The sequence below is a fragment of the Musca domestica genome, unplaced genomic scaffold (assembly GCF_030504385.1).
Source record: "Musca domestica strain aabys unplaced genomic scaffold, Musca_domestica.polishedcontigs.V.1.1 1, whole genome shotgun sequence".
Taxonomy (NCBI): Eukaryota; Metazoa; Arthropoda; class Insecta; order Diptera; family Muscidae; genus Musca; species Musca domestica.
Window position 1 is genome coordinate 10,132,124 of NW_026712114.1, and position 25,963 is coordinate 10,158,086.

The following is a 25,963-nucleotide window of genomic DNA, read 5'->3' on the forward strand; positions in this document are numbered from 1 at the left end:
AGATAAAAAAAACTGCAACTTCAGACTGCTGTCATTTCTTCGTCCGACAGCTGTAAAGTTATTCGAGTGACAGCTCATTATATTGTTTACAAGCGTACAAAGGTGTTTTGGTGAGAATTTACCAGAAAAAAAGTTATTCGTGATACAGTTCAAGCGGGATAATGTGATTTTTTTATATTTGGCTGGAAAACAACAAGTGGCTATTGTTAGAGTACTCCAGCATTTAAATGTGAATAAATCTTTTGTGTCTCAAACCATCGCTTGTTACCGTGATACCGGTTAGCGTAGCCCGACGTCAAGGAAGTGGACGGAAGAAAACAGCAACATCAGCGGAAATGGTTCAAAAAGTAAAGAAGCGACTTGATCGAAACCCACGTCGCAGTAACCAAAAAATGGCTCGTGAGCTCAACATAATGCAATATTCCATTCGGCAAATATTGAAAAATGAGCTCGGGGTAAAGCCATTGAAATTCCAAAAAGTGCAAGAACTTACACCGCAACAGAATGAAAATAGAGTTCCTTCGCTTGGCCGAAAGTGGTGAACTGCCGAATTTGGTTTTCTCCGATGTGTTTTCTCATTGTTGTTATTTTCGTTGTTCAGCAGTTTGAAAACAAAAAAAAATGATCGTGTTTACTGCTGCAAATCTGCACCTTCGGTTGGCCACCAGAACTCAAGCGCCTGCCATGGTGATGGTGTGGGCCGCCATAACAGCCGATGGCCGCTCTCCGCTCGTATTAATCGAGGGTGCGTGCCTTGGGCACGCAAACATTTTGTCCGCAGACCTTGGACATTCAAACAGGACTCAGCACGGGTCACCCAAGAATGGTTACAAAATGAGGTTCCTCGTCATTTCCAGCGCACAATGGCCACCAAAATCTCCGGATACCAAAACTATTGTGTCTGGAGTATTTTGGAAAGCAAGGTTGTCACTAAAAAATACCAAAGTGTCAATCACCTCAAGCAAGCGCTTCGCCGGGAATGGGCCAAAATACCGCAGAGCAACTTTCGGTCAGTGTGTGACGGCTTTATTAGCCGTTTGAAGGTCATAATTCGTGCCAAAGGTGACCAATTCGAACAAATCTAAACTTATTCTAAAAGTTGATGTTATTTCCGACATTTTTTGCTTTCATTCAATAAAATTTAAAAAAATATGTAAAAATGATGGCGTTTGACTTTGTTACAGTTTTTTTTATCTCACCCTGTAGAATATCTATGCGGCCCAAAGGGTTAATTTTAAGAAAATCCTTTGAGCCCCCCACCGATGGATTTTTAAAACGCCCCCATACGTTGGTTTTCAGGAATATTTTTTAGAACGCAAGGCGTAGATATTAAGAATATTTTTTAAGGCTCACAAGCGTAAGTTTTGAGAATATTGTTTATGTTTCATAAGCGTAGATTTTTGGGAATATTTTTTGAAGTCTCCAAGCTTAATGTTTTCCGTAGGCCCCCAGCGTGGAGTTAAAGTTTTTTTTTTATTTTGAAGAATATTTTGGATTTTAAGAATAAATTTATGGCTCCCCATCCGGGAATTTTAAAATTAAACTTGAGACCCACAAGCGGGGATTTTAAGAATCATTTTCAGGGCCCAAGGTTGAATTTCAAAAATATTTTTTTTAAAACCAGAGAGTTTTATTGGATATCTAGGAATATTTTTTGTGACTTGAAAAAATATTTGGACTAAGATTTTTATAAAAGGTCCCAAGGTTGGATTTTTGGAAGCTTCAAGAAAGTATTTGAATAACCTCGCTTACAGCACTGTTGGTGCTTCAGAAATATTATTTGAAAAATCTGTGTTCGCTTGAAAAAAAATTGTTCCTTAAATAATTCTTAGTAATTTTAGGTATTTCAAGAAAATACCAAAATGTTTTCGAAAAATTATTTTATTTTGTTAAAGAATATCTTCAAAAAAAGCAATCCACGTCACTGCAACCCTTGTATCTACAAACCCTGTCTGTCGTCCAGCAAACTCACTGTGAGATATGGCCTTGTACAGCTATTAGCCATATTTCTAATCTTATCTACCGGTGTTTACCGGTCTTCCAGTTGATTCCATGCCCGGCATATTTAACAAGCTAGCAAAATATTTGTTTTTTTTTATAATATTTTTGCACACACACAACAGCAACAACAAATAACCCTGATTGCATTCACACTAACAACATTTGAATAGAATTGCCGGTTTATTCAAAATTCAAACGTTACTCAAATTGTTTTATTAATAATTAATAATGACGTAATATCTGTGTGGTGTGCAGTTTAAGCGGCACAGATGATGATGAGGGTCTAAGCTGGGAGGGCCAGCCAGTCATCATCATCACCAGCGACACCATGACATAGTCGCCAATGACGATGGCGTCATGGATTTAAAACGACAGAATATGACTGCTTATTTCGATTATTCATCGGTAGTTAATGTGAAATGCAGATACAATTCGTGGAATTGTGTTTAAATAAATTTAACAAACAGCAAAAAAACACACAACCGAGAATAGCTTAAACTGAGCTTTAAAATTCGAACAATGACGGGGTATGCGCGTGATAGGCAATGAATGGTGTCAGTGAGTGAATATGTGGTGTCTGTTTTACAGATGTTTTTTGGACGAGGAGAAGGAGGAGGTATTGGCATTTTTGCTTAAATCAAAGAGTGAGAGTTTCTATTCAAGTGTTTGGGAGTGATTCATTTGGAATTTAAATAAATTGTCGGTTAAACAACAAATTCAATGGCAAAATCATCAGCATTTTGAATGCCTCTATATTTTACTTACATATATACAATTTATTGTGGGTGATGTTTATTTTCGGAATTTTAATTTCACTTGTAGTTATTTTTACAAAGTTTTTATTTTTGAAAAAATAAAATTGAACAGCTTTGCATTTTAAGACACTTTTTTGATTTTTCAAATAAATGTTTTCCTAGAAAGTCGATTTTTGAGAATATTTTTAAGCCACATGTTTGAGGACTTCTAACGGGCATTTTTTGAGAACTCCCAGCATGGATTTTAAGAGTATTTATTAAAAGTCCAAGAGAGAAATTTTAAGGATATTTTTGCGACCCCCTGCTTGGATTTTTTAGAATAATTTCAGGAGCCCCAAAGCATGGATTTTTTTTTTTTTGAGTATTTTTAAGGCCTACAATCGTAGATTTTTAGGATATTTTGCGTGGATCTTAAGGATAATTTGGATTTTAGGGATATTTTTTAGACCTCATGAGTAGATTTTATGGATATTTTAGATACCCGTGGATTTTAGGGATATTTTTTAGACCTCATGCGTGGATTTTATGGATATTTTAGATACGCGTGGTCTTTAAGGATATTTTTTAGACCCCATGCCTTGTTTTTAAGGATATTTTTTCGACCCCGTGCCTCGATTTCAAGGATATTTTTGGACCCCATGCCTGGATTTTAAGGATATTTTTTGATCCCATGCCTCGATTTTAAGGACATTTCTTAGAACCCAAGCGTGGATTTTAAGGATATTTTTTAGACCCCATGCGTGGATTTTAATGATTTTCCGAAGCGTGTATTTGCCCCCCAAGCGTGGATTTTTAGAAAACATTGTTTAATCTCAGAAGCCTGTATTTGCAGTCTCCCAAGCGTGGATTTTTAGGAAACATTGTTGAATCTCCAAAGTGTATATTTGCAGGCTTCCAAGCGTGGATAAAAAAAAATCATTTGAATCTCCAAAGCTCCAAATCTCCCAAGCGTGGATTTTTAAAAATATTTTTTGATATCCTAAAGTGCGAATTTTAAAAATATAATCTGATTGAGGACCACAAGTGAGCATCTTCAAGAAAAAAATTCTGGCTCCCAAACGTGGATTTGTAATAATATTTGTAAGCCCTAAAGCATGGATTTTGAAAAATATTTTTGAAAAATGTAAACGTCGTTTTAGGTAATATTTGTGAAGGGGCCTTCAGGAAGAGTTTTAAGAACTACTTCCTAAACTTTTAAAAAATAAATTTGAAGCCTTCAGAGATGATTTTTAAGTCCCATATCAGAATACTTTTAATGCTTTTTAAGAACAAATTTAAAGCCTCCAAGCCTGGATTTTTAAGGATATTTAAGAGGCTCCCAAGCTTGGATTTTTTAAATATTTGTAAGGCCCCAAATGTGAATATTGTTTTTGTCCCCCAAGGGCCAATATTTTTTAGGTTCTTTAAGCGTGGATTTTTCAGAATATGTTAAAGGTCCCCCGTGGACCGTGTGGATTCTTAGACATATTTTTAAGATTCAAAAAGGGGGGGTTTTATGCATTTTTTGTGACGCCAAAGTCTGTATATAAAATGTTTTTGAGGTCCCCAACAGTGGAATTTAAAGAAAAAATTTTGAGGTTCCCAAATATTTTGTTTGGCCCCAAGCAAGGATTCTTAAAAATATATTTTAAGCCCCTAAAACAGTTTTTTTAAATTACTTTGAAGCCTCCAAGCGTGGATGTTTTAAAAAGCGTTGGTTTTTAAGAATGTTTTTGAAGCCTCAACGGGGATTTTTCAATCACCCTCAAGAAAAGAAAAGTTTTTGAGGTTTCCAAACATTGATTTTCAGAATATTTTTGACGTCCCCAAGCGAGTATTTTTAAAAACTTTTTTTCGGGCCCCCCAAGCGTGAATTTTTAAGAATGTTGTTTTTTTTAACATGCCAAAATTAACCTAACGAACTATTAAATTCTGAATCATTATGGGCTTGGAAGTACGCAAAAGGGAGAAGAAAACTCTTTGTACCCCTCAAAATGAACATTTTCCATATTTTGTATTCCATTTTTATACCCTCAGCCATATGGCTACAGGTTTTACATTTTTTCCTTGAAAAATTAGTCCAAAACCAAATTTCTCTGAATGAGCCTTGAGAACGTCCGTCCTGAGAAAGAAAGAAATAAAAAAATACCCGAAACCCTCTGCTGCATTCACTTCACTTCATTTCTATAAATAATATTGAGACTCAACAGTCAGCAATTAATCCATATCTATCCAGGTTATGCCCATCACTCAACGAAAAAAATTATAAGCGTTCGTCAATTATTTTTTTTCTTTCGCTTGGTTGGTTGGTAACTCTTATCAGCAATGAGATAATGATATCGAAAATAAAAGTTTTATATATATTTCATTTGTGTGTGCCTTTTTTTTATTTCAAGAGATTACACGCCATCACATATGCTTTTCAGTTCCCATTAAAAAAAAAAACGAATTCTTGAGAGTTGTAAAATGATATTGTTAACATTTTGTTGTCTCCGTCGTTTTTATTTATTTATTAATTGTGTAAATATTTATTTTATTCATTGATTTTAAATGGAATTGGTCTTTATCTTTCTAAAAAAAATGGAAACATGATACAAAGATAAGTTTGGATTTGATAGGGGATAGGTCAAATACCTCAGTTATTACTCAGAGGAAATTTGGAGAATTAACGACAAATGAATAACCAGAGCCAGAATTGTTTGGGCAAAAAAGGGACTTATCAAAAGGAAGTTGGGTGAAAGTTCTGCAACGAAAATAATTTTTAGGGAGATTTTTGTTAGGCCCAAAAAAAAGTTGATTTTGAAAGAATATTTTATTTTGTTGTTGCTTTTTTTTTTTTTTTTTTTTTTTTTTTTTTTTGTTAGGCCCAAAAAAAAGTTGATTTTGAAAGAATATTTTATTTTGTTGTTTTTATAAAAACAACGTTTGTTTATTAGTGGAGAACGATAGTATTGTTAACAAGGGTTAAGGCATGGAATACCTAGGTTTCGGAAAAAGCCACCAATCCTCATCAGTTCCCTTGTTTTTTGTCTGGGATATTCTTCCCAGAAGTTATTTTAAAAATAACTTCTATGAAGAGGTCAAAAAATTTTAAAAGATTTTTAATGGCCAAAAAATCGTTTGTTTGAAAGACATTTTTTTCGAAGGACTCTGGAAGAATATATTAAAAAAAATATATATTTTTTGAAGAACCCACAGGTGGTGAATTTTTATAAAATTTCGTTTGAAGAACCAACAGGTTAAGAATTTTAAAGTCTATATTTTTCATGGATTTTTAGGAGTAAGGAATATTTTCTGGAAGTTTCAAGCTTGCTATTTTAAGGAGATTTTTGAAACTCTCAAGAGTGGATTTTAAGAATATTTTTTTGAGGCATTAAGGAATAGATTGTTAGGAACATTTTTTGAAGCCTTCCAAGCAGAGAATCCAATGAAATGTTGCAGGCCCGAACCCAACCGAACATTCGACCTTTCAGACTATTTTTGACTATGGCAGACTATGGCCAATATCAGTACAATTTACCTGAATTTAAGCACATCCGACCGAATTCAGTCTAGAAGCGAGTACATCAAATTTGGTGAAATCGGTTCAGATATAGCTATAGCTCCCATATATATGTTTTATCCGATTTGGGGTTTTAAGTCCCTCACATTCGTAATCTGCACTCCACAACAATGATTTTTGGTACGAGATATCCGATACAGCTCAGAAATAAGTTCCTAAAATTGTGTCAAGATAGGTTCAGATTTGGATATAGCTCCTATATATATCTTTATCCGATTTCAGGTTTATTGTGCACCAAATGGCTAATAACTGACTATTGGCAATTCTGACAAAATTCAACCTAGAAATAAGTACTTCAAATTTGGGGAAAATCGGTTCAGATATAGCTATATCTCCCATACATATGTTTCATCCGATTTGGGATTTTAAGTCCCCCCCACAGCGTAATACGCAACCAAAAACAATGACCATTGGTACAGAATATGAGATACGACTCAGCAATAAGTGCCTAAAATTGTGTCAAGATTTGTTCAGATTTGGATATAGCTCCCATATATACCTTTATCCGATTTCAGGTTTATTGTGCACCAAATGGTTAATACCAGCACAAATGAACTAACTCTTTGCAATTCCGACTGAATTCATCCTAGAAATAAGTACTTTAAATTTATGAAAATCGGTTCAGATATAGATATAACTCCCATATTTATATTTTATCCGATTTGGGGTTTTAAGTCCCTCACATGCGCTATATGCACTCCACAGCAATGATCTTTGGTATCAGATATAGCTCAGAAATGAGTGATTACAATTTTTTCAAGATCACTTCAGATTTCAGGTTTTTTGTGTATCAAATGGCTAATATCAGCCCAAATGAACTGAATTTTAGCACTTCCGATGGAATTAGGCTTAAAAGCAAGTGCTTCAAATTTTGGTGAAAATCGGTTAAAATATTGCTTTAGCTCCCATATATATGTTTCATCCGATTTGGTGTTAAAGTCCGCCACATGCGTAATATGGACTCCACAATAATGGAGATACTGCTCGAAAATATATCTGCCAAATTTTATCGAGATCGGTTCAGATTTTTATGTAGCTTCAATATACATTTTCATCCGATTTTACGATACGATTATTGCTCACGATATATGTAATATCAGCCCAAATTGCATTGATTTTTTCATATTTATCCGATTTTTTCCATTTGGTGAAACTCGGTCCGATATATTTATGCTCCCATAAATATTTGTTGATATAATCCTTATCGAAGTCATGTCATGCACTATACAGCAATGTTATTTGGTTCATAGTTGGATCTACTTCACATAACTACCCAATATAAAGTTTTTTGTTACGAAGGATCTACTAAATACGCATAGTGGTGTAGGGTATCATATAGTCGTCCCGCCCGACGTTTGACCTTTCCTTACCGCTTTAGTGAAGATTTCAATAACATTTTTGAGGGCACAAATGTTGATTATAAAGCTTATTTTTTGTAGCTCCCAAGTCTGGCATTTTAGGAAACCCAACCATGGCTTTTTAAAAATATTTTTAAGACCCCCCCAACCATGGGTTTTTATGACCTTTTTTGAAAATGCAAAGCATGAGTTAATATTTTTGTTGTTCTCATGCATGGGTTTTTAAGAATATTTCGGATTCAAAAGTTAATTTTAGAATATTTTCTAAAGTACCCACTGAGCTTTAAATTTGGATCCTCAAAATTCTCAAAAAAAAGTCTTCAACAACTAATTTTTGGCATTTTTAATGTTATCAATGACCTTGTGTGCGGTAATTTCTTAATAACCTTCCACACCACAAGAAAAATAAGAACTACATAATTGTTTCCAAACAACAACAACGGCAACAATTACAAAATAACATTTTTCAAAACTTCTAAACTAAATTCCAAACGAAACAAATTCGAACCAAAAGCATGACTTGCTCCCCCAATCACCACAAAAGCCCCGATTGGAAGACTCCACAGAAACTTGGAAATTTATCGTATCACCAGTCAGCCAGCCACCGCATACCACAAGTAGCAAAATCCCAACAACAACAACAAGTTTCAACACACGCGGCAAACTTCCTCTGGCAGCCAAGATGAAACGTAACGTTTTTGTTTTTCGTTTCAAATATTAGATGACTTGCCTTTGGCAATGGTGGAGACCGACCGACTTGAGTATTGTGTTTTGTAGCTGCCCCCCAAAGTCGAGGTAATTTCGTGAGATTCGAGATTTGAGGCTGGATTCCAGTGACATTGAAAACCGGCTTCTCTAGACATACAGAACGGTTGTTTGTTGTTGGTTTTTTTGTGTTTTATTCATTTGCTGTTGAAGCGTTAGAAAACAGAATCTCCATTAGGTTGCCATAAAGTTGGTTGCCTCAATTAAAGGAGGGAGAATCAAAGGGGAGGAGAGGGAGTAGAGCGAAAATTGGCATAAAAGGAAATATAAATTTCATTGAGAAGAGAAGAATGAGCGAGTAGAAGTAGAAGTAGAAGGAATAAGGTGAAAAACATATTAAAAATAATGAATGTTGAAATATTTTCTATAGAAAAATAGTATACAGGGTGAGTTGAAAAAACTGCAACAAAGTCAAACGTCATAATTTTTACTTTTTATACCCTACACCACAAAGTGGTCAGGGTATTATGTCTTTGTGCATTTGTTTGTAACAGGCAGAAGGAAACGAGATTGCACAGATCATTTGTTTGGCCCAAGGATGAACCCTATTGAAATTGGAAATAATCGCTCAAAATTTAGATATAGCTCCCATATATATCTTCGTCCGATTTGCTTTTTATTGTGCACCAAACGTGTAATATCAGCCCGAATTGTATGGAATTTTGCATATACACCCAAATTAGGCCTGAAAATATGTATGCCAAATTTGATCGAAATCGGTTCAGATATAGCTACAGCTCCCATATATATTGTTCATCCGATTTGTTATTTTTGTCCAACGCCGCCGTAATATGCATTCTGGAACAACAATATTTCCGAAAATATATCAAATGCAGCTCAGAAATACATTTGCTAAATTTTATCGAGATCGGTTCAGATTTGGATATAGCTCCCATATATAAATTCGTCCGATTTACCTTTTATTGTGCACCAAACGTCTAATATTTATCCAAATGGGATGGAATTTGGCACTTACGACCGAATTGAGTCTAGAAGGTAGTATGTCAAATTTGGTGAAGATCGGTTCAGATATAGCTATAGCTTCCATATATAGTATTCATCCGATTTGTTATATTTGTTACCCACAACCGTAATATGCACTCCGTAACAACGATATTCAGGGAAATATATCAAATACAGCTGAGAAATATCTTTGCCAAATCTTATCGAGATCGGTACCGATTTGGATATAACTCCCATATATATTTTTATCCGATTTCAAATTAATTGTGCACCAAATGGGCAATACAATTCCGAATTTAAAAGATACAAATGCTTCGGCATATTTAGTCCTTTGAACTTTAAGTTATAATTATAATCATAGCGTGTATGATTGAATTCTGTTATGTGGAGCTCTACTAAATTAGCAAAGTGGTGTAGGGTATCATAAAGTCGGCCCCGCCCGACTTTAAGACTTTCTTTACTGGTTTTTTTTAATTTTATTGAATGAAAGCAAAAAATTTCGGAAATACCATCAACCCATTCTTGGGTGGCGCGTGCTGATTGCGATGGTCCTGTTGGAATGTCCAAGATCTGCGGCAATAATGTTTTCGTGCCCAAGGATTTAATACCCTCCAGAATATTTTCGTGATAATATTCGACATTTATTCTGATGCCACGGTCGATTATCATTACCATAGCCGGCGCTTGAGTACTGGTGGCCACCTGAAGGTGCACATTTTCAGCTGACCTCTTTGGCAAGTAAACACGATCATTTTGTTTGTTTACAAACAGCTGGACAACGAATGTTTTCTCATCGGAGACGGAGAAAACCAAATTCGGCAGTTCACCACTTTCGGCCTAGCGAAGCAACTCTTTAGCTCTTTTGAGTCTATTTTCTTTAGGTTGCGGTATAAGTTCTTGCACTTTTTGGAATTTCAATGGCTTTACACCGAGCTCATTTTTCATGTTCAGCTCACGAGCTATTTTTCAGCCACTGCGACGCGGGTTTCGATCAAGTCGTTTCTTTACTTTTCGAACCATTTCTGCTGATGTTTCTGTTTTTTTCCGTCCACTTCCTTGATGTCGGCCTACGTTACTGGTAGCGTAACAACGGTAATAAGCGATGGTACGAGACACAATTAATTTATTCACATTTAAATACTGGAGTGCTCTAAAGACAGTCACTTGTGGTTATCCAGCCAAATATAAAGAAGTCACACTATCACGCTTAAATTCCATTACGAATAACTTTTTTTCTGGAAAATTCTCACCAAAATGCTTTTGTACGCTTGTAAACAATATAATGATCTGTCTCTGAAATAATTTCAACAGCTGTCGGACGGGTGGCTTAGAAACGACAGCAGTCTGAAGTTGGTTGCAGTTTTTTCATCTTACCCTGTATTGTGGAGAACAAGGTTTTCTATACAGAAAATGTTGTGCACAACATTATTTGCTATATAGAAAATGTTGTGGAGAACAAGGTTTGCGATAGAAAATCTTGCGTATAACATGGTTTTCCATAGAAAGTCTTGTGAGCAACTAGGTTTTCCACAAGTTTTTCTGTGGAAAGTGAACGAACTTCTCATCTAAAATTATCCACTATTATTTTCGTAATCTACACATGTTTTTTTTTTAATTAATCAAGTGAATTCGTTTACAAATATTCCCAGGAGAAAACATAAATGTGAACGTGTTAAATATAGTTAAAAATAAATCAAACAAGTTAATTAAATTAAATAGCAACAATTGGCATTTTTGTGAAAAGCTCATTAAAACCCGAGTCGCAAATATTTGACATGTCTTTTAACTGGCCATAGCCACCCAATCGATCATAGTTTGTCAACCATAATTGTTGTCGATTGTGGTAATTTGTTAATTAAACATCAGTGTAACTAAAAATTATGGGAATCGGTATCATCCGTAAATAAACAAAACATTTTAATAAATCCCATAGAAAAGAAATGGCATTGAATATGGTTTCATGTGATTTGGTTGACTGGCCGAAGCATGAGTTTTTTTTTTTTTTTTTTTTTCAAAAAAAAAACTTGATTTTTTCTAATCCAATCATCCACTGAGTGTTGGGTAGTCGCCCCGCATTGGCCTTATCCATATACGAGAGCATATATTCACAACCCCCCTCAATGTCCAAAACAATTGTCACAAGAAATTTGAAACCGAACTTAACGCACGTTTTGTTTTCAATATTGGCTTTGGTATCTGCCATTCGTATCGCGTCGTGAAACGTACAAATGTTAATGAATGTTGTTTACATGGATTCCATTTAAGTACATCTGTCTGTATGCCTGTCTGTCTGTCTGTCTGTCCGTTTGGATGTAATGGAGAAGCTATGATTTATTTACCATTAACCCGAACACAATAGGTTTGCATTACTATTTTATTTAAAGGTCTTAAATAGCTAGACGGGGGGAGGAGAAGTTTAAATTTTGCTAATTTGTGTTTGAAATTATATTTTCAATATTTTTTTTTTATATTAAAGTTTTAAATGTCGTTTAGCCACAAAATCCAGTAATAAATAAGAAAAAATATAAAAATAAAATTCCTCCAAGTGACATCATTATTAGGTGCAAAAAAAACAAAGCAAAAAAGCGAGGAAACCGCGATAACAAATGTTGAATTAATTGTTTGTTTTCTCTTTCTCAACAAATTTTAAGGGGTTATTTGTACAAGTCTCGAGAATAATATTTGTTTATAAAAAAACAACAATTACTCCGACGACGAAAATAAAATGCAAGTTTCCATATTTTTTATACTTTTTCTGTCGCATGTTTAACAACAATAAAAAAGCATGACAAATTTTTTGGTGGATTTTTCAAAAGAGTTAACAAAATAAAAAAAAGTAACAGAAAAAATTTTTTCGATGCAGAATACATACTTTTACTCGAATTTTTCTAAAAAATACTGTTATTCTACCGATAACATAGTTCTCCCAAGAATATTATGACAAGGAGCAGAGGGTGTTTACGAATATCTTTTCAAGGTCTAAAGAAAAAGACCGGAAAAATATTTTTTCAGGGATCACAGCATAGTCGTATTCTAAGAATATCTTTACAAGGGTCAGAGCAAGGTATTTTTTTAATTTTTTTCAAAGCCCGAACGAGTTTTTTTTTAAATTTTTTTAAAGACCAATTTGATTTACAGGGTGAGATGAAAAAACTGCAACCAACTTTAGACTGCTGTCATTTCTAAACCACTCGTCCAACAGCTGTTAAAATTATTCCAGCTCGTTATATTGTTTACAAGCGTACAAAAGCATTTTGGTGAGAATTTTCTGGAAAAAAAGTTATTCGTGATGGAATTCAAGCGTGATAGTGTGCTTTCTTTATATTTGGCTGGAAAACCACAAGTGGCTATCGTTAGAACACTCCAGCATTTAAATGCGAATAAGTCTTTTGTGTCTCGTACCACAGCTCGTTACCGTGATACTGGCAGCGTAGCCCGACGTCATGGTAGTGGACGAAAGAAAACAGCACTATCAGCAGAAATTGTTCGAAAAGTAAAGAAGCGACTTGATCGAAACCCGCGTCGCAATGGCCGAAAAATGGCTCGTGGGCTGAATATATCGGAATATTCCATTCGGCAAATATTGAAAAATGAGCTCGGGTTAAAGCCATTGAAATTCCAAAAAGTGCAAGAACTTACACCGCAACTTCCGCTTGACCGAAAGGGGTGAACTGCCGAATTTGGTTTTCTCCGATAAGAAAACATTTGTTGTCCAAACATTTGTTACCAAAGTGTCGATCACCTCAAGCAAACGCTTCACCGGAAACAGGCCAAAATACCGCAGAACAACATTCGGGCAGCGTGTGACGGTTTCATTGGCCGTTTGAAGGCCATAATTCGTGCCAAAGGTGACCAATTCGAACAAATCTAAACTTATTCTAAAATTTGATGCAATTCCTGAATTTTTTGCCTTCATTCAATAAAATCAAAAAATATTGTAAAAATTATGGCGTTTGACTTTGTTGCAATTTTTTTATCTCATCCTGTATAGACAACATTGTTATCCACAAGATTTTCTATGGAGAAAACCTTGTTACCCACAACATTTTCTATGGAGAAAACCTTGTTATCCACATTATTTTCTATAGAGAAAACATTGTTATTCACAAGATTTTCTATAGAGAAAACCTTGTTATTCACAAGATTTTCTATAGAGAAAACCTTGTTATTCACAAGATTTTCTATAGAGAAAACCTTGTTATTCACAAGATTTTCTATAGAGAAAACCTTGTTATTCACAAGATTTTCTATAGAGAAAACCTTGTTATTCACAAGATTTTCTATAGAGAAAACCTTGTTATTCACAAGATTTTCTATAGAGAAAACCTTGTTATTCACAAGATTTTCTATAGAGAAAACCTTGTTATTCACAAGATTTTCAATAGAGAAAACATTGTTACCCACAAGATTTTCTATAGAAAAAACATTGTTACCCACAACATTTTCTATAGAGCAAACCTTGTTATTCACAACTTTTTCTATATAACATCGCTATTCACAACATTTTCCATTGAAAATATTGTTATCCACAACATTCGGAATACCGTGTTCTCTATAGAAAACATTGTTATCCACAACATTCGGTCTGGTCAAATTTTCAAATCCATTCCAAGATTCGGATTTAATTCAATCGTTTAAAAAATTGTTGACTTCTGCCCACCACATACAGCCCACAACTTGTTGCCAATCGCGTAATTCTCGCTCCCCCATCTCCATTGCTGATCTCATTGTTGGTGGCGCTAGGTCAATTACATGAGCACATAATTCTATTAAATTATCAACAGCATTTGATTAATAACTATAATAAAGAAAATGTTTACATTCTTCGTAAAGAGCTGACATCAGTTCTTTGTAAAGAAAATACACAACAACAACAAAAACGACCTCAAATGCATATGGAAAAATTTGCTGATAATTATTATTTTTTCATTTAACACTTTAACGCTTACTTTCAATTGGAATTATTTTGCCATACACCGGAACCAACAATGTCCCCTCCTCTCTCTCTCATCCCCAGTACTACAACTTGTTAATTACTCATTATTGTTTTTATGCTATTATTTTTCGTTGTTAACTAAATAGATTATGTAAATATATGTGGTAGGATATGATTAGGGTTATTTGTTACCAAAAGACAAAAAAAAAACACTGCATGACGAGACGGCCAATTAAGTAGCAAAGTTTGAATTTATTAAAAAAAAAACAAACATGAAATACATTTGGAGCGTGAAGAAGCAGTGGTCGTGTACAGAGCTGTGGTCATCATCAGTCAGTCGTTGGTCGCTTGCCATAGTCCAGGTATAAATCAGCAGAATTGCATGAACTGAACAGTCATCCAGTGGCGAGTTCTTTAACCGTGATAGGGCAAAGTTTTTTGCTTTTAATTTTGTGGGAATTATGGTTTTTTGTTTCCATTTCAATTTCATTGCATTTCAGGCACAAAAATAACTTTCATTATCGCTACCTTTGGGTGTAGATTATTTTAAGAGCTCAACATAATCTCTACTGGCAACAACAAACATTTTAATGGGAAATTATTTTTATCTATCCTAAGCTTTTCTAAGAAGTGTGATGTGACTTTAATACATTTTGCGCTCCACATGATTTACTTGAGAAAAAAGGGGATTGAATTATTTTTTATACCCTCCATCATAGTATGAAGGATATATTAAGTTTGTCATTCCGTTTCTAACACCTCGAAATAAACATTTTAGACCCCACAAAGTTATATATTCTTGATCAGCATAAAATTCTATGTCGATTTAGCCGTCCGTCTACACTATAGCTTCCGAACGAAATAAAGTAGGTTGATAAAATTTTACTTGAATATATATTATGTCTGCAGGACTTTTGGTATTAAAAATGGGCCATGTAAGTCCACGTTTTGGTATTGCGCCCATATAACGGTACCTTCCTATTTTCGGTATTTTGGTGATTTAGGCGACATTATTCACCAGAAATGTTTCAAATTTGGTATTTGAAGTTCGTAATGGATACTACAGCCTATGACAGAAAATTGTCTGTGCAGGCCCACATCTTCGTATAGCCCTCATATAGCGGTACCTCCCGATATTCGATTTTTTGATGATTTAAGCGACATTATTCACCTGAATTGTTTCAAATTTTGTATTTGAAGTTCGTAATAGATGCTACAGCCTAAGACAGAAAATTGTCTGTGCAAGTCCACCTCCTCGTATAGCCACCACATAACGATACTTATTTACCGGAATCGATTCAAATTTGGTATTTGAAGTTCGTAATGGATGCTACAGAAAATTGTCTGTGCAGATCCACGTCTTCGTATAGCCCCCGGTACATTTGATGATTTTAGCGACATTATTCACCGGAATTTTTTCATGTTTCGCATTTGAATATTGTAATGGTTGCCTATGCAGGTTCACGTCGTCGTATACATCATAATATAATGGCTATATTCGGCATTTTTAAGATTTTAATAGAATTTTTAACGGATTTTTTTTTTAATTGACATGTTCTTTCCAAATGATGGAGGGTATAAAAAGTTCGGCCTGACAGAACTTACAGCATTTTTAATCGTGTTTTAGATTTTTTTTCATTTTGGTAGGCGGAGCCAGAAAAAAATGAGTGGTTAATAACCAATTGATTAGTATGACTAGAAGAAGCAGCTTTGGAAAATTCATCCTTGTATGATACGAGCTTGTTCAAAAAAAGTTCTTGATATTGAATTATATCGCATAGCAAATGCCATTTATATGAGAAATATATTCTTGAAGGAAAATGAAATTCTACAATTATTTTTGATTTTGAATTATATAGCATAAAGAATGCTATATTCATATGGTTTAATTATATTGAGAACGAAGTCATTAATACTTAAACAGAGCAATGAGTTTTATTATTTTTTTAGGCACAGGAGCAGGAAGTGAAAACCAGATGGTGGAGATCGAATATTCCAAAAATAAAAAAATAAAATAAATTGTTGATATCAGCTCAGAAGCTCACTGGCTGCATTTGTGAAAAAATGATAATTCATTCGCTCAGAATAAAGGGCCTAAGATAAATATTAATTATGCTTTGTAGTATTGACTATGGCTTAGGACAGTCCTCCCTAATATTGATTTAAATCCTAAAACGAATGCCATCTATTGTTCAGTTATTTTGACAATAAAATTCTCCAATAAAAAGTTTTTGAAGTATGCGCCATTTGCTGGTTTTTCTTAAAACTGTGTGTTTGGTCATATGGAATGCCATCTATAGTCCAATTTTACACAAGTTTTCTTAAAAAAAGTACTAATGTACAACGCACAGAATAAAGGCCACAAGTTGGATTTTCAATGCACTTTGAAATATAAACTTTGTTTTGGCAAAATTCCTCCTTAAAATTGATATAAATCTCAAATGCAATCAGCAGCAATTTACTCAATCAAATTTATCTATTAAAAATTCGAAGAAAGCATCTTTTGTAGCCATTTTTTAGTTGCTTTCTCAAAAATAGGCTACAAGTTTTCATTAGTTTTTTTTTCGAGTGCAGGGACGGTAATAAGGAACGTCATTTATAGTCCAATTTCATTGAAGTGTTCCTTTTCCAAAAAAAGGAATCGATTCAGTAACCAAAATATGAATACAGTTTAATCTCAAAAAGGGAAAATCGTATAATACAGGATCGAAAGCTGTATTCAAAAATTCCAAAGATCAAAAAATAAAATGGAAAATGAAGCCCTCTAGCTGGAATCATTGATACTAACTGGAAATTGAGATAGAATAGGGGGATGAAGCTGGGATATTCAATATGATTTAAAATCTGAGCTGAGTTTTGAAAAATGCATTCGTAAATAATACGAATTTGTCAAAAAGTTTTTGAAGTTATAATATATCTCAAAACGAACGCCATCTATAGCTCAACTCTACTTTACTTGAAATGCGTCATCTCTCTATTCACATCTTCGGCCTCTTAAGTCAAAATGGCGCCCTCTAGCTGCAATCATTGAAACTAATTAGAAATGGAGCCAGAAAACAAGCGAAAAAATTAATTCAAATCAACGCCCCGAAGAGGGGGCTATGATTTGCAATCTTTGCTGAGTTTTGGAAAATTTATTCTTAAATAATATGAACTTGTCAAAAAGTTCTTGAAGTTATTTTATATCTCAAAACGAACGCCATCTATAGCTCAACTTTATTTACGTGAGTCGTCTCTTTAACCACTTCTTCCTCACCATGTTTTATATCTCGCCCTCTGAAGTCAGTGTTATTTTGTTCGAAATCTCTCAAAGAGTCTTCACATTTGAAACCAAGACTAATTTTATTCAAGGAAAGAAAACAAAACCCAAAAGAAAAAAATAAGAAAAACAGATGTCTAATAAATGCCTCCTAAATACTATAGACTTTTTGCAGAAATGTCGGATATTCGGCATTAATTTTTAATTTTTTTTTTTTATTTTCCTTAAGTTTTATTCCAAGTATTAGAACACGAGAAACTCTTCTTCTCCGGAGATCAAAATTTTAGCAGTACAACCACGCCTCTTCAATCTATTCAACAACTGGAAACTCGACCGGCAATGTTTCTTTGTCTAAATTTCCTAATCTTAAATCTCAACCTTTTCTATCTGCACAAGAAGTTCATTAAACTCCAAATGAATAGATACTTCATTTAACCCTTTGTCAAAATTATTATAATTTCTTTCGGAAACAAAGGAAGACAGTAGATCAGCAACTTATAACTCGCTTAATAAAATAGCAAATCTGAATAATAATTCAAATAACGTATAAACTAGTCAATAAATTCAAATCTAAATTAATTCCATTATATTTGACAGACAGCAGTCAGTCAGTCAATGGGTTGATGCATTTAATTAAAATGATATCAAGTTTTTGAGACATAAATCAGAATCTAAATCGTCAAAGACGATTTTTTCGTGTCAGACAAAATATGAAACATGAAAGCTACGCATTTTAACCCTGAACTTGACCAAACCGCTTGTGCGCGAGGCAAAGAAACAAAAACCGGCTGGGCTATGTCTGAAAATAAAACAATTTGCTGTTTTTTTTTCTCAACCACATTTTTCAACAATTTTTAATGTATTGTTGATTGTTGTTTTTTGTTTTACTAGACCGTCGTAATTATTATTAGCCGGCTTCTTTGCCGAATCGACAAAAGAAAACCAGTTTTTATTTTGTTAATTGTGTTTACCTGTCTGAAAATAAAAACACATTTTTTGATGACTACCAAAAAAAAAAAAAAAAAACAACATTCTTCACGTACTGCTGAAGTAGATTTTTTTCTTCAAGATTTCCTTTTTATAGATATTTTTCTCATGGAATGTGTTTTTTCTTTACCCACTCTTCTTTATGATAAGCTTTTAAAAAATGCCATAACATTATTGCAACATTTGAACTAAATTGCAAAACTGTCTCATATTAAAATATATCTTCAAAATCCAACACTTTCTACTATTTCAAAACCTCTTTTTGATTCACTCGGGGTTTTTTTCCAACAACTTCTTCAGTTTCCTAGAACGACTTGTCTCTTTCCCACTCTTTGTTTTATGGCAGTCCATAAATTATTTTCTTTCTCTATTTGGTTATAATCATTAAAATTAGCATTAGCTTCTTAAAAATAAATAAAAATTATGTTAATTATTTAACGGGTATTTTCTGTTATGTACATTTTTTAAACATGTTAAATAACATAAACTTTTTATCACCAAAAAAACGGTTACTAATTATTGTTTATGTTTTTGTATCTTTGCAGATTCTTCGGATATTGTTGATTGCAAATTGAAATTGATCTTGGGCCTGATATGGACTTTGATTTTGCACTATTCCATTTCTATGCCAGCCTGGGAGGGTGAAGATGATCAACAATTGAATGGTTCGGGACCAACACCGAAACAGAGGTATGTAATTTTGGTTTCCAAAAAATAGAGTGATATTTAAACTGATCATGGAGTTCGTTGCTTGGGGGTAAAATGTATCTATGCATTTCGGTAGAGGTACAGGGTGAGATAAAAAAACTACAACAAAGTTAAACGCCATAATTTTTACATTTTTTTTAAATTTATTGAATGAAAGCAAAACAAGTAAAAAAAGCTATAAGTTCGGCCGGACCGAACTTTAAATACCCTCCACCATTTGGAACGAATTTGGCAATTCTCAAAAACAATAAAATCCGTTAAAATCTTACAAATACCGAATGTAGCCATTATATTAGGGTCAATACGACGACATGGACCTGCATAGGTATTTTTTCATAAGCCATTACAATATTCAAATGCGAAACTTAGAAAAAAATCGGTGAATAATGTAGCTACAGTCATCAAAATACCGATTATCGGGAGGTACCGTTATATGGGGGCTATACGAAGACGTTGACCTGCACTTACAATTTTCTGTCTTAGGCTGTAGTATCCATTTCGAACTTCAAATGCCAAATTTGAAACAATTCCGGTGAATAATGTCGCTAAAATCATCAAAATACCGAATATCGGGAGGTACCGTTATATGGGGGCTATATGATAACGTGGGTCTACATGTCGAACTTAACCTGTCTACTGGCAAAATATACATGTGTGCAAAATTTTAGCATTCTATCTCAATTCCTTCGAAAGATAGCGCGATTACAACAGACAGACAGACGGACATGGCTAAATCGTCTTAGAATTTTACGCTGATCAAGAATATATATACTTTGTTAGGTTTCCAGGAGTTACAATCGGAATGACAGAATTAATATATTGAGGCTATATTAAAAATTATTAATTAAAAAGTATGGTGAAGGGTATAAAATGTCGGAAATAGCATCAAATTTTAGAATATGTTTAGATTTGTTCGAATTGGTCACCTTTGGCACGAATTATGACCTTCACACGCTCCCCGAATGTTGTTCTGCGGTATTTTGGCCCATTCCCGGCGAAGCGCTTGCTTGAGGTGATCGACACTTTGGTATTTTTTCCAAAATACTCCAGACGCAATAGTCCAACGGATTGGTATCCGGAGATTTTGGAGGCCATTGTGCGCTGGAAATAAAGCGAGGGACCTCTTTTTGTAACCATTCTTGTGTGGCGCGTGCTGAGTCCTATTGGAATGTCCAAGGTCTGCGGCCAAAATGTTTGCGTGCCCAAGGCTTTAATACACCTTTCAGTATATTTTCGCGATAATATTCGGTTTTTATTCTGATGCCACGGTCAATTAATACGAGCGCAGAGCGACCATTGGCTGTTATGGCGGGCCACACCATCACCATGGCCGGCGCTTGAGTTCTGGTGACCAAACGAAGGTGCACGTTTTCAGCTGACCTCTTTGGACAACAAAAGTTTTTCTGCTGGACAACGAATGTTTTCTCATCGGAGAAAACCAAATTCGGCAGTTCACCACTTTCGGCCATGCGAAGCAACTCTTTAGCTCTTTTGAGTCTATTTTCTTTACGTTGCGGTATAATTTCTTGCATTTTTTGAAATTTAAATGGATTTACCCCGAGCTTATTTTTCAATATTTGCCGAATGGAAGAGTGTGATATATTCAGCTGACGAGCCATTTTTCGGCCTATGCGACGCGAGTTTCGATCAAGTCGCTTCTTAACTTTTCGAAACATTTCTGTTTTTTTTTTTTTTTTTCTTAAGTCTTCTTCATCTTTGGCGTCGGGCTACGCTAACGAGCGATGGTACGAGACACAAAATATTTATTCACATTTAAATGCTGGAGTGCTCTAACGATAGCCACTTGTGGTTTTCCAGCCAAATATAAAGAAGTCACACAATCACGCTTGAACTCCATCGCGAAAAACTTTTTTTTTTCTGGAAAATTCTCTGCTTTTGCACGCTTGTAAACAATATAATGAGCTGTCTGTGAAAGAATTTTAACAGCTGTTGGACGAGTGGCTTAGAAATGGCAGCAGTCTGAAATTGGTTGCAGTTTCTTCATCTCACCCTAATTTCAAAAGTCATTAAAGTAGAATTTTTTACATAAATTACGGTTACGTCGGCGCTACGTCCGGACCTAAGCTTATACAATTTTTTTTTCATTTTCAGTAAAAATTCAACATTTTGATATATTTTTAATTTTCCCCTTTCCTTTTCTAGACTGCTCAATTGGATACATGGTAAAATACCCGATTTACCCATCAAGAACTTCACAAATGATTGGACCAGCGGTAAGGCTGTTGGTGCCTTGGTTGATGCCTGTGCTCCAGGTCTGTGTCCCGACTGGGAAATGTGGGATCCCAAGGATGCTGTACAAAACGCTTCCGAAGCCATGGGTTTGGCTGATGATTGGTTGAATGTGCGCCAACTGATCAAACCCGAAGAATTGGTCAATCCCAATGTTGATGAACAATCCATGATGACATATTTGTCACAATATCCCAATGCCAAGTTGAAGCAAGGAGCTCCATTGAGGCCCAAAACTAATCCAAATAGGTAAGTTACCATCAAACTGACAAACATTCCACGAAGATCACAGTGTAGATATAATGATGACTTTTTGTTCGAAAAAAAACCCATTCCTTGTGTTCACCATTTAAGATTATCTATTTTTATTTTTCTTTCGTTCCATTTTTTTTTAAGTGTTCAGTTTCGTTTACTTCATTCCTTCCATTTTTTTTTTGTGTAATTTCAAAATGGATTTCTAATTTTTTATGTTTTAATTCTTTCTTTCTCTCTTTCTGTACTATTTTCTTCTTTATATACAAATTCAACCAACAAACGCAATTTGTTTTTGTTTCTTGTGTATTATTTCTCTCACCTTTGTGAAAAACAAAACCAAAAAAAAAAAAAATACCCACCAACCAACCAACTACTACTATTCCGTTTGTATGTATCCAAATCTGATTTGAAATTCCTCCTGAAAATACATTTTTTGCGCTGCTGCTGCTTGTTCCTAAAATTATTTTTTTTTAAATAACAACAACAACAATATTGGATATATGCATACCACCAACTGAATTTCTTCCTATAATGCCAATCAAAATACAAAAATATCCAACCAAAAATCTGTACCCAAAACAAATCTCTGTTGTTGTTCTGAAAAAAATCTCCAACGAAAAAAATCAAAACCCTGGACTTCCCCCACCCTCCGAAAATCATTAAAACCCCAACTCAGCATTCCTCCACCGCGGTAAGTCTGGGAATGCTTTGAATTTTGTTGGATTTTAGCTGTTGTCCAGTTGTTTTGTTTGTTTTTTTTACGATTTTTTGGCTAAACGTATGCGCCTTGTTCTTTCTATTTTGTCTCACCAATGAATTGGAATTTGTTAACGCTTTTTTACCTGTGCCAAAATACAAAAAACCATACATACAAAGTTTTTCGCTCTCAACTGTGTAAATAGCTTTTTTTTAGCTGGATTTCTTCCAAGCCCAATGCTCGCTCTATTCGCTGTTTCTTCCCTTCCTCTCCCTTAATGGGAATTCAGTTCAAACGTCTTTTTGTTCACGCAAATATTTATTCCTATATTGTGCTTTGTTGCTATTATTTATAAACCGACAAAAACGCGCAAAGCTCAAATGCTGCTCTAAATTATCATCCAAAGCGTTTGCCTGAATTTTAATGCCGGCTATTTGTGAATGGCAAACCGCATTTCGACGTGTAGACAGTAACAGCGGAGAATTTTAATGCCGTCTCTACCAGCCAAAACTAATGCTAATTTTTATAACAATATTTAAACGCCCCCCGAGCCGCTATAGAGCTGCTGCATATCATTTGTAAAGTAGATCATGTCAATATAATCTGGATTCTTGGAAAAAAAATATTAGAAAATTAAATAAAATACATTCTACACCATAAAATCACATTAATGATCATTACAGCTATTGTGAATTGTCATTTAGAATAAGTAATTGCTGCATGCTTTTCTAGAGCATACTTTTAGGCAAAACTTTTATTTTTTAACTAAAGTCACATACGATGTTTAAACATGTGCCAAGTAAAAATAATGATTTTAGACCGTTGCAGAACATTTGGGATAGATTTAGATATGTCGGTCCATCCGTCTATCAGTCTGATTCTACCAAAATTAGATATGTTTCGAATTTGGACTGCACCCGTCCTCTCCTTCTAATAATTCTCAAACTTATTAAATTGTTATACCCTCCACCATATATAGTATGGAGGGAATATTAAGTTCGTCATTCCGTTTTTTAACTCATCGAACAATGTATATATATTCTTGATCAGCAGAAAATTCTATATAGGTCCATATAACGGCGCCCCCGATATTCAATATTTGGATGATTTTAGCGACATTATTCACCGTAGTTGTTTCAAATTTTGTATTTAGAGTTCGTAATGCAAAACTCAGTCTATCGCAGAAAATTCTCTATACAGGTCCAGGACTTCATATAAGCCCCATATATCAGTTCATGTTAACATTCGGCAATTTGCCGAATATAGGTACAATATTCACCGAAATTGTTTGAAATATCGTATTTTAAGTTCATAGTGAGTACTACAGCCTGTGGCAGAAAATTGTCAATGCAGATCCAGGTCTTCGATATAAAGGTACCTCCCTATATTCAGTATTTTGATGATTATAGCTACATTATTCAAGTTTTGGATTTCAATATTGTAATGCCTTTTGAAAAGATGCCTATGCAGTTCCACGTCTTCGCAGAGACCCTAATATAAAGGCTAGATTCCGTATTTTTAAGATTTTAACAGAATTGTAAACATATTTTTTTTAACATTTCTAAATTTGTTCCATGGTGGAGGGTAGTCAAACTCTCTACTGAAGGTCTATAAGACATTTAGAATGTCTAGAATATATTTAGAATGACCGGAAAGACTTTTAAAGATCTGGAAGAGCTTTAGAAAGTCTAATAGTTCTTTAATCTGTCTATAAGACTTATAGAAAATACAAAAGGTCTTATGAATCTAGACCTAGGTGTTCAGGACTTTATAAAGAATAAGAAGACGTGAAGAAGATGTGCTCTCCAATATATAAGTCCGTTGGAATTTCCATATGCCCGAAAGTCCGTCTATCCCTAGAATCCTCTTCCATGTATAGAACCTATCTGAATGATCTTTCTCCTCTGAAATAAGTTTTTAATTATAGAAGTGACTTAAAATCATTATTTTTGTAGAAGACCTCTAGAAGTGTATTACCTACAGAATATTTCTGAGAAATCGTTTATCTAAAGAAGAACTGTGGAAAATTGCCGATAGAAAACATCGAAATAGTCTTCTATTTTTTAGAGGATCGCCTAACTAAAAAGTCTGTAGTATACCCCTGAAAGTGGGTTAAGAACTTTCATCCACAGAAAAATGCTAAAAGGTCTTCAATCTCGGGTAGACGTCTCGAAAGAAGGTCTTTGAGAGCTATTCCATCATTCCATAATATCTCTGAATTTTCTCTATCCTCTGGAAGAACATTTATCAACGACTCGTCGTCTATATAATGAGGATGTACGAAAATTATTTATCAATGAAAGAATTCAAAAGTATTATTTTTGTGGAAAGTGAACTAGAAGTCCTCAAAAAAAGATATATATCTATAGAAAATAATGCTCTTCTATACAGAGAAAACCTTAGAAGGCTCCTAGATGGTGTTCTATACATAGAAAATATCTAGAGTTCTATTGCAGAAGACCTTTAAACGGTCCTACATCTATTGACATCCACTTGTGGGTGTTCTAAAGGTTTTTTTAAAGAGCTATAGGAATACATTTTAAATTAAAAAAATATGAAATTTTTATTTCAATTTAATATTTGAAAATTTCATTTCATGCAAATTTTGACCACGACTAGGCCTCAAATAATACATCCGCTCAGTTCACTTCCGGCCGGTATCTCACGAATAAATGCTACAATGCTCTTCAAATGGAACAATTCGAAGTAAAAATAAAAAAAAACTTTACATTCAAAATGTCTCGAATTCAAAATTCAATTCTCGAAACACAACCAAAATGTTACGAAGATCTATTGAACAAATGTAGAAAACCTCATATTTATAAAGGTCTACATTAAGAAGCACCTCCAGAAATTATTCTACCAGTGTAAGGCATAAATCTAATTTATTTCGTATACAGAAAATATATATAGAAGATCAATTAAGTATAAATAAACAAATAGAATTAATATTGTTTAAAATTAAATAGCTAGAAAAATCCCTAAATAATTAACTTCAATACAAATTATATGATTCCTACTTACCATATTGTACCGGAGGCATTATTACAAAAACATATGACTTTGATTATTGTAGTAAACACACTCATAAATTCGCGAATTGCATTATTTTTATATTTTTCCCTCTTGACCACAGGTACAAACACTTAAAAACGCTTTTAAATATTTTATAAACACACCAACACGACGGAAGGAAATTAGGACTTTTGATATTAACAGATAGCTTTTTAACGAAGGCAATAAAGAAAACATGAATATGTTAACAGAGAACTTTTCTACAGAGAGCTTTTGATAATACAACAACAAATTATGCATTGAGAACGGATATAAAGATTTTTTTCCACATATGTTGCCAACTACATTTTTTGTGGGTCCATCACCTTTCCTCTCTAACACTCTTAAACCGAATGGCCATCCGACATAAACAAAACGAACTTCACACACACACGAAACATATACATTGATATTTTCTGATTGCAACTTCTTCT

The 25,963-nt window shown here is 34.2% G+C and overlaps 1 protein-coding gene across 7 annotated transcripts in view; it reads left to right on the forward strand.

Annotated features, from left to right (window-relative positions):
• The window catches only part of LOC101894339 (filamin-A), a 152,233-nt gene that overhangs the window by 68,498 nt on the left and 57,772 nt on the right, over positions 1-25,963 (forward strand). For 5 of the 7 annotated variants that reach the window (XM_059118696.1, XM_059118674.1, XM_059118681.1 and 2 more), the window contains exons 3-5: positions 19,111-19,255; positions 21,437-21,772; positions 22,455-22,469. In XM_059118696.1, the coding sequence (XP_058974679.1) occupies positions 19,111-19,255; positions 21,437-21,772; positions 22,455-22,469 (496 nt within the window). The remainder of the gene's footprint in view (positions 1-19,110; positions 19,256-21,436; positions 21,773-22,454; positions 22,470-25,963) is intronic. The other 2 variants (XM_059118677.1, XM_059118692.1) reach the window with 1 other exon arrangement.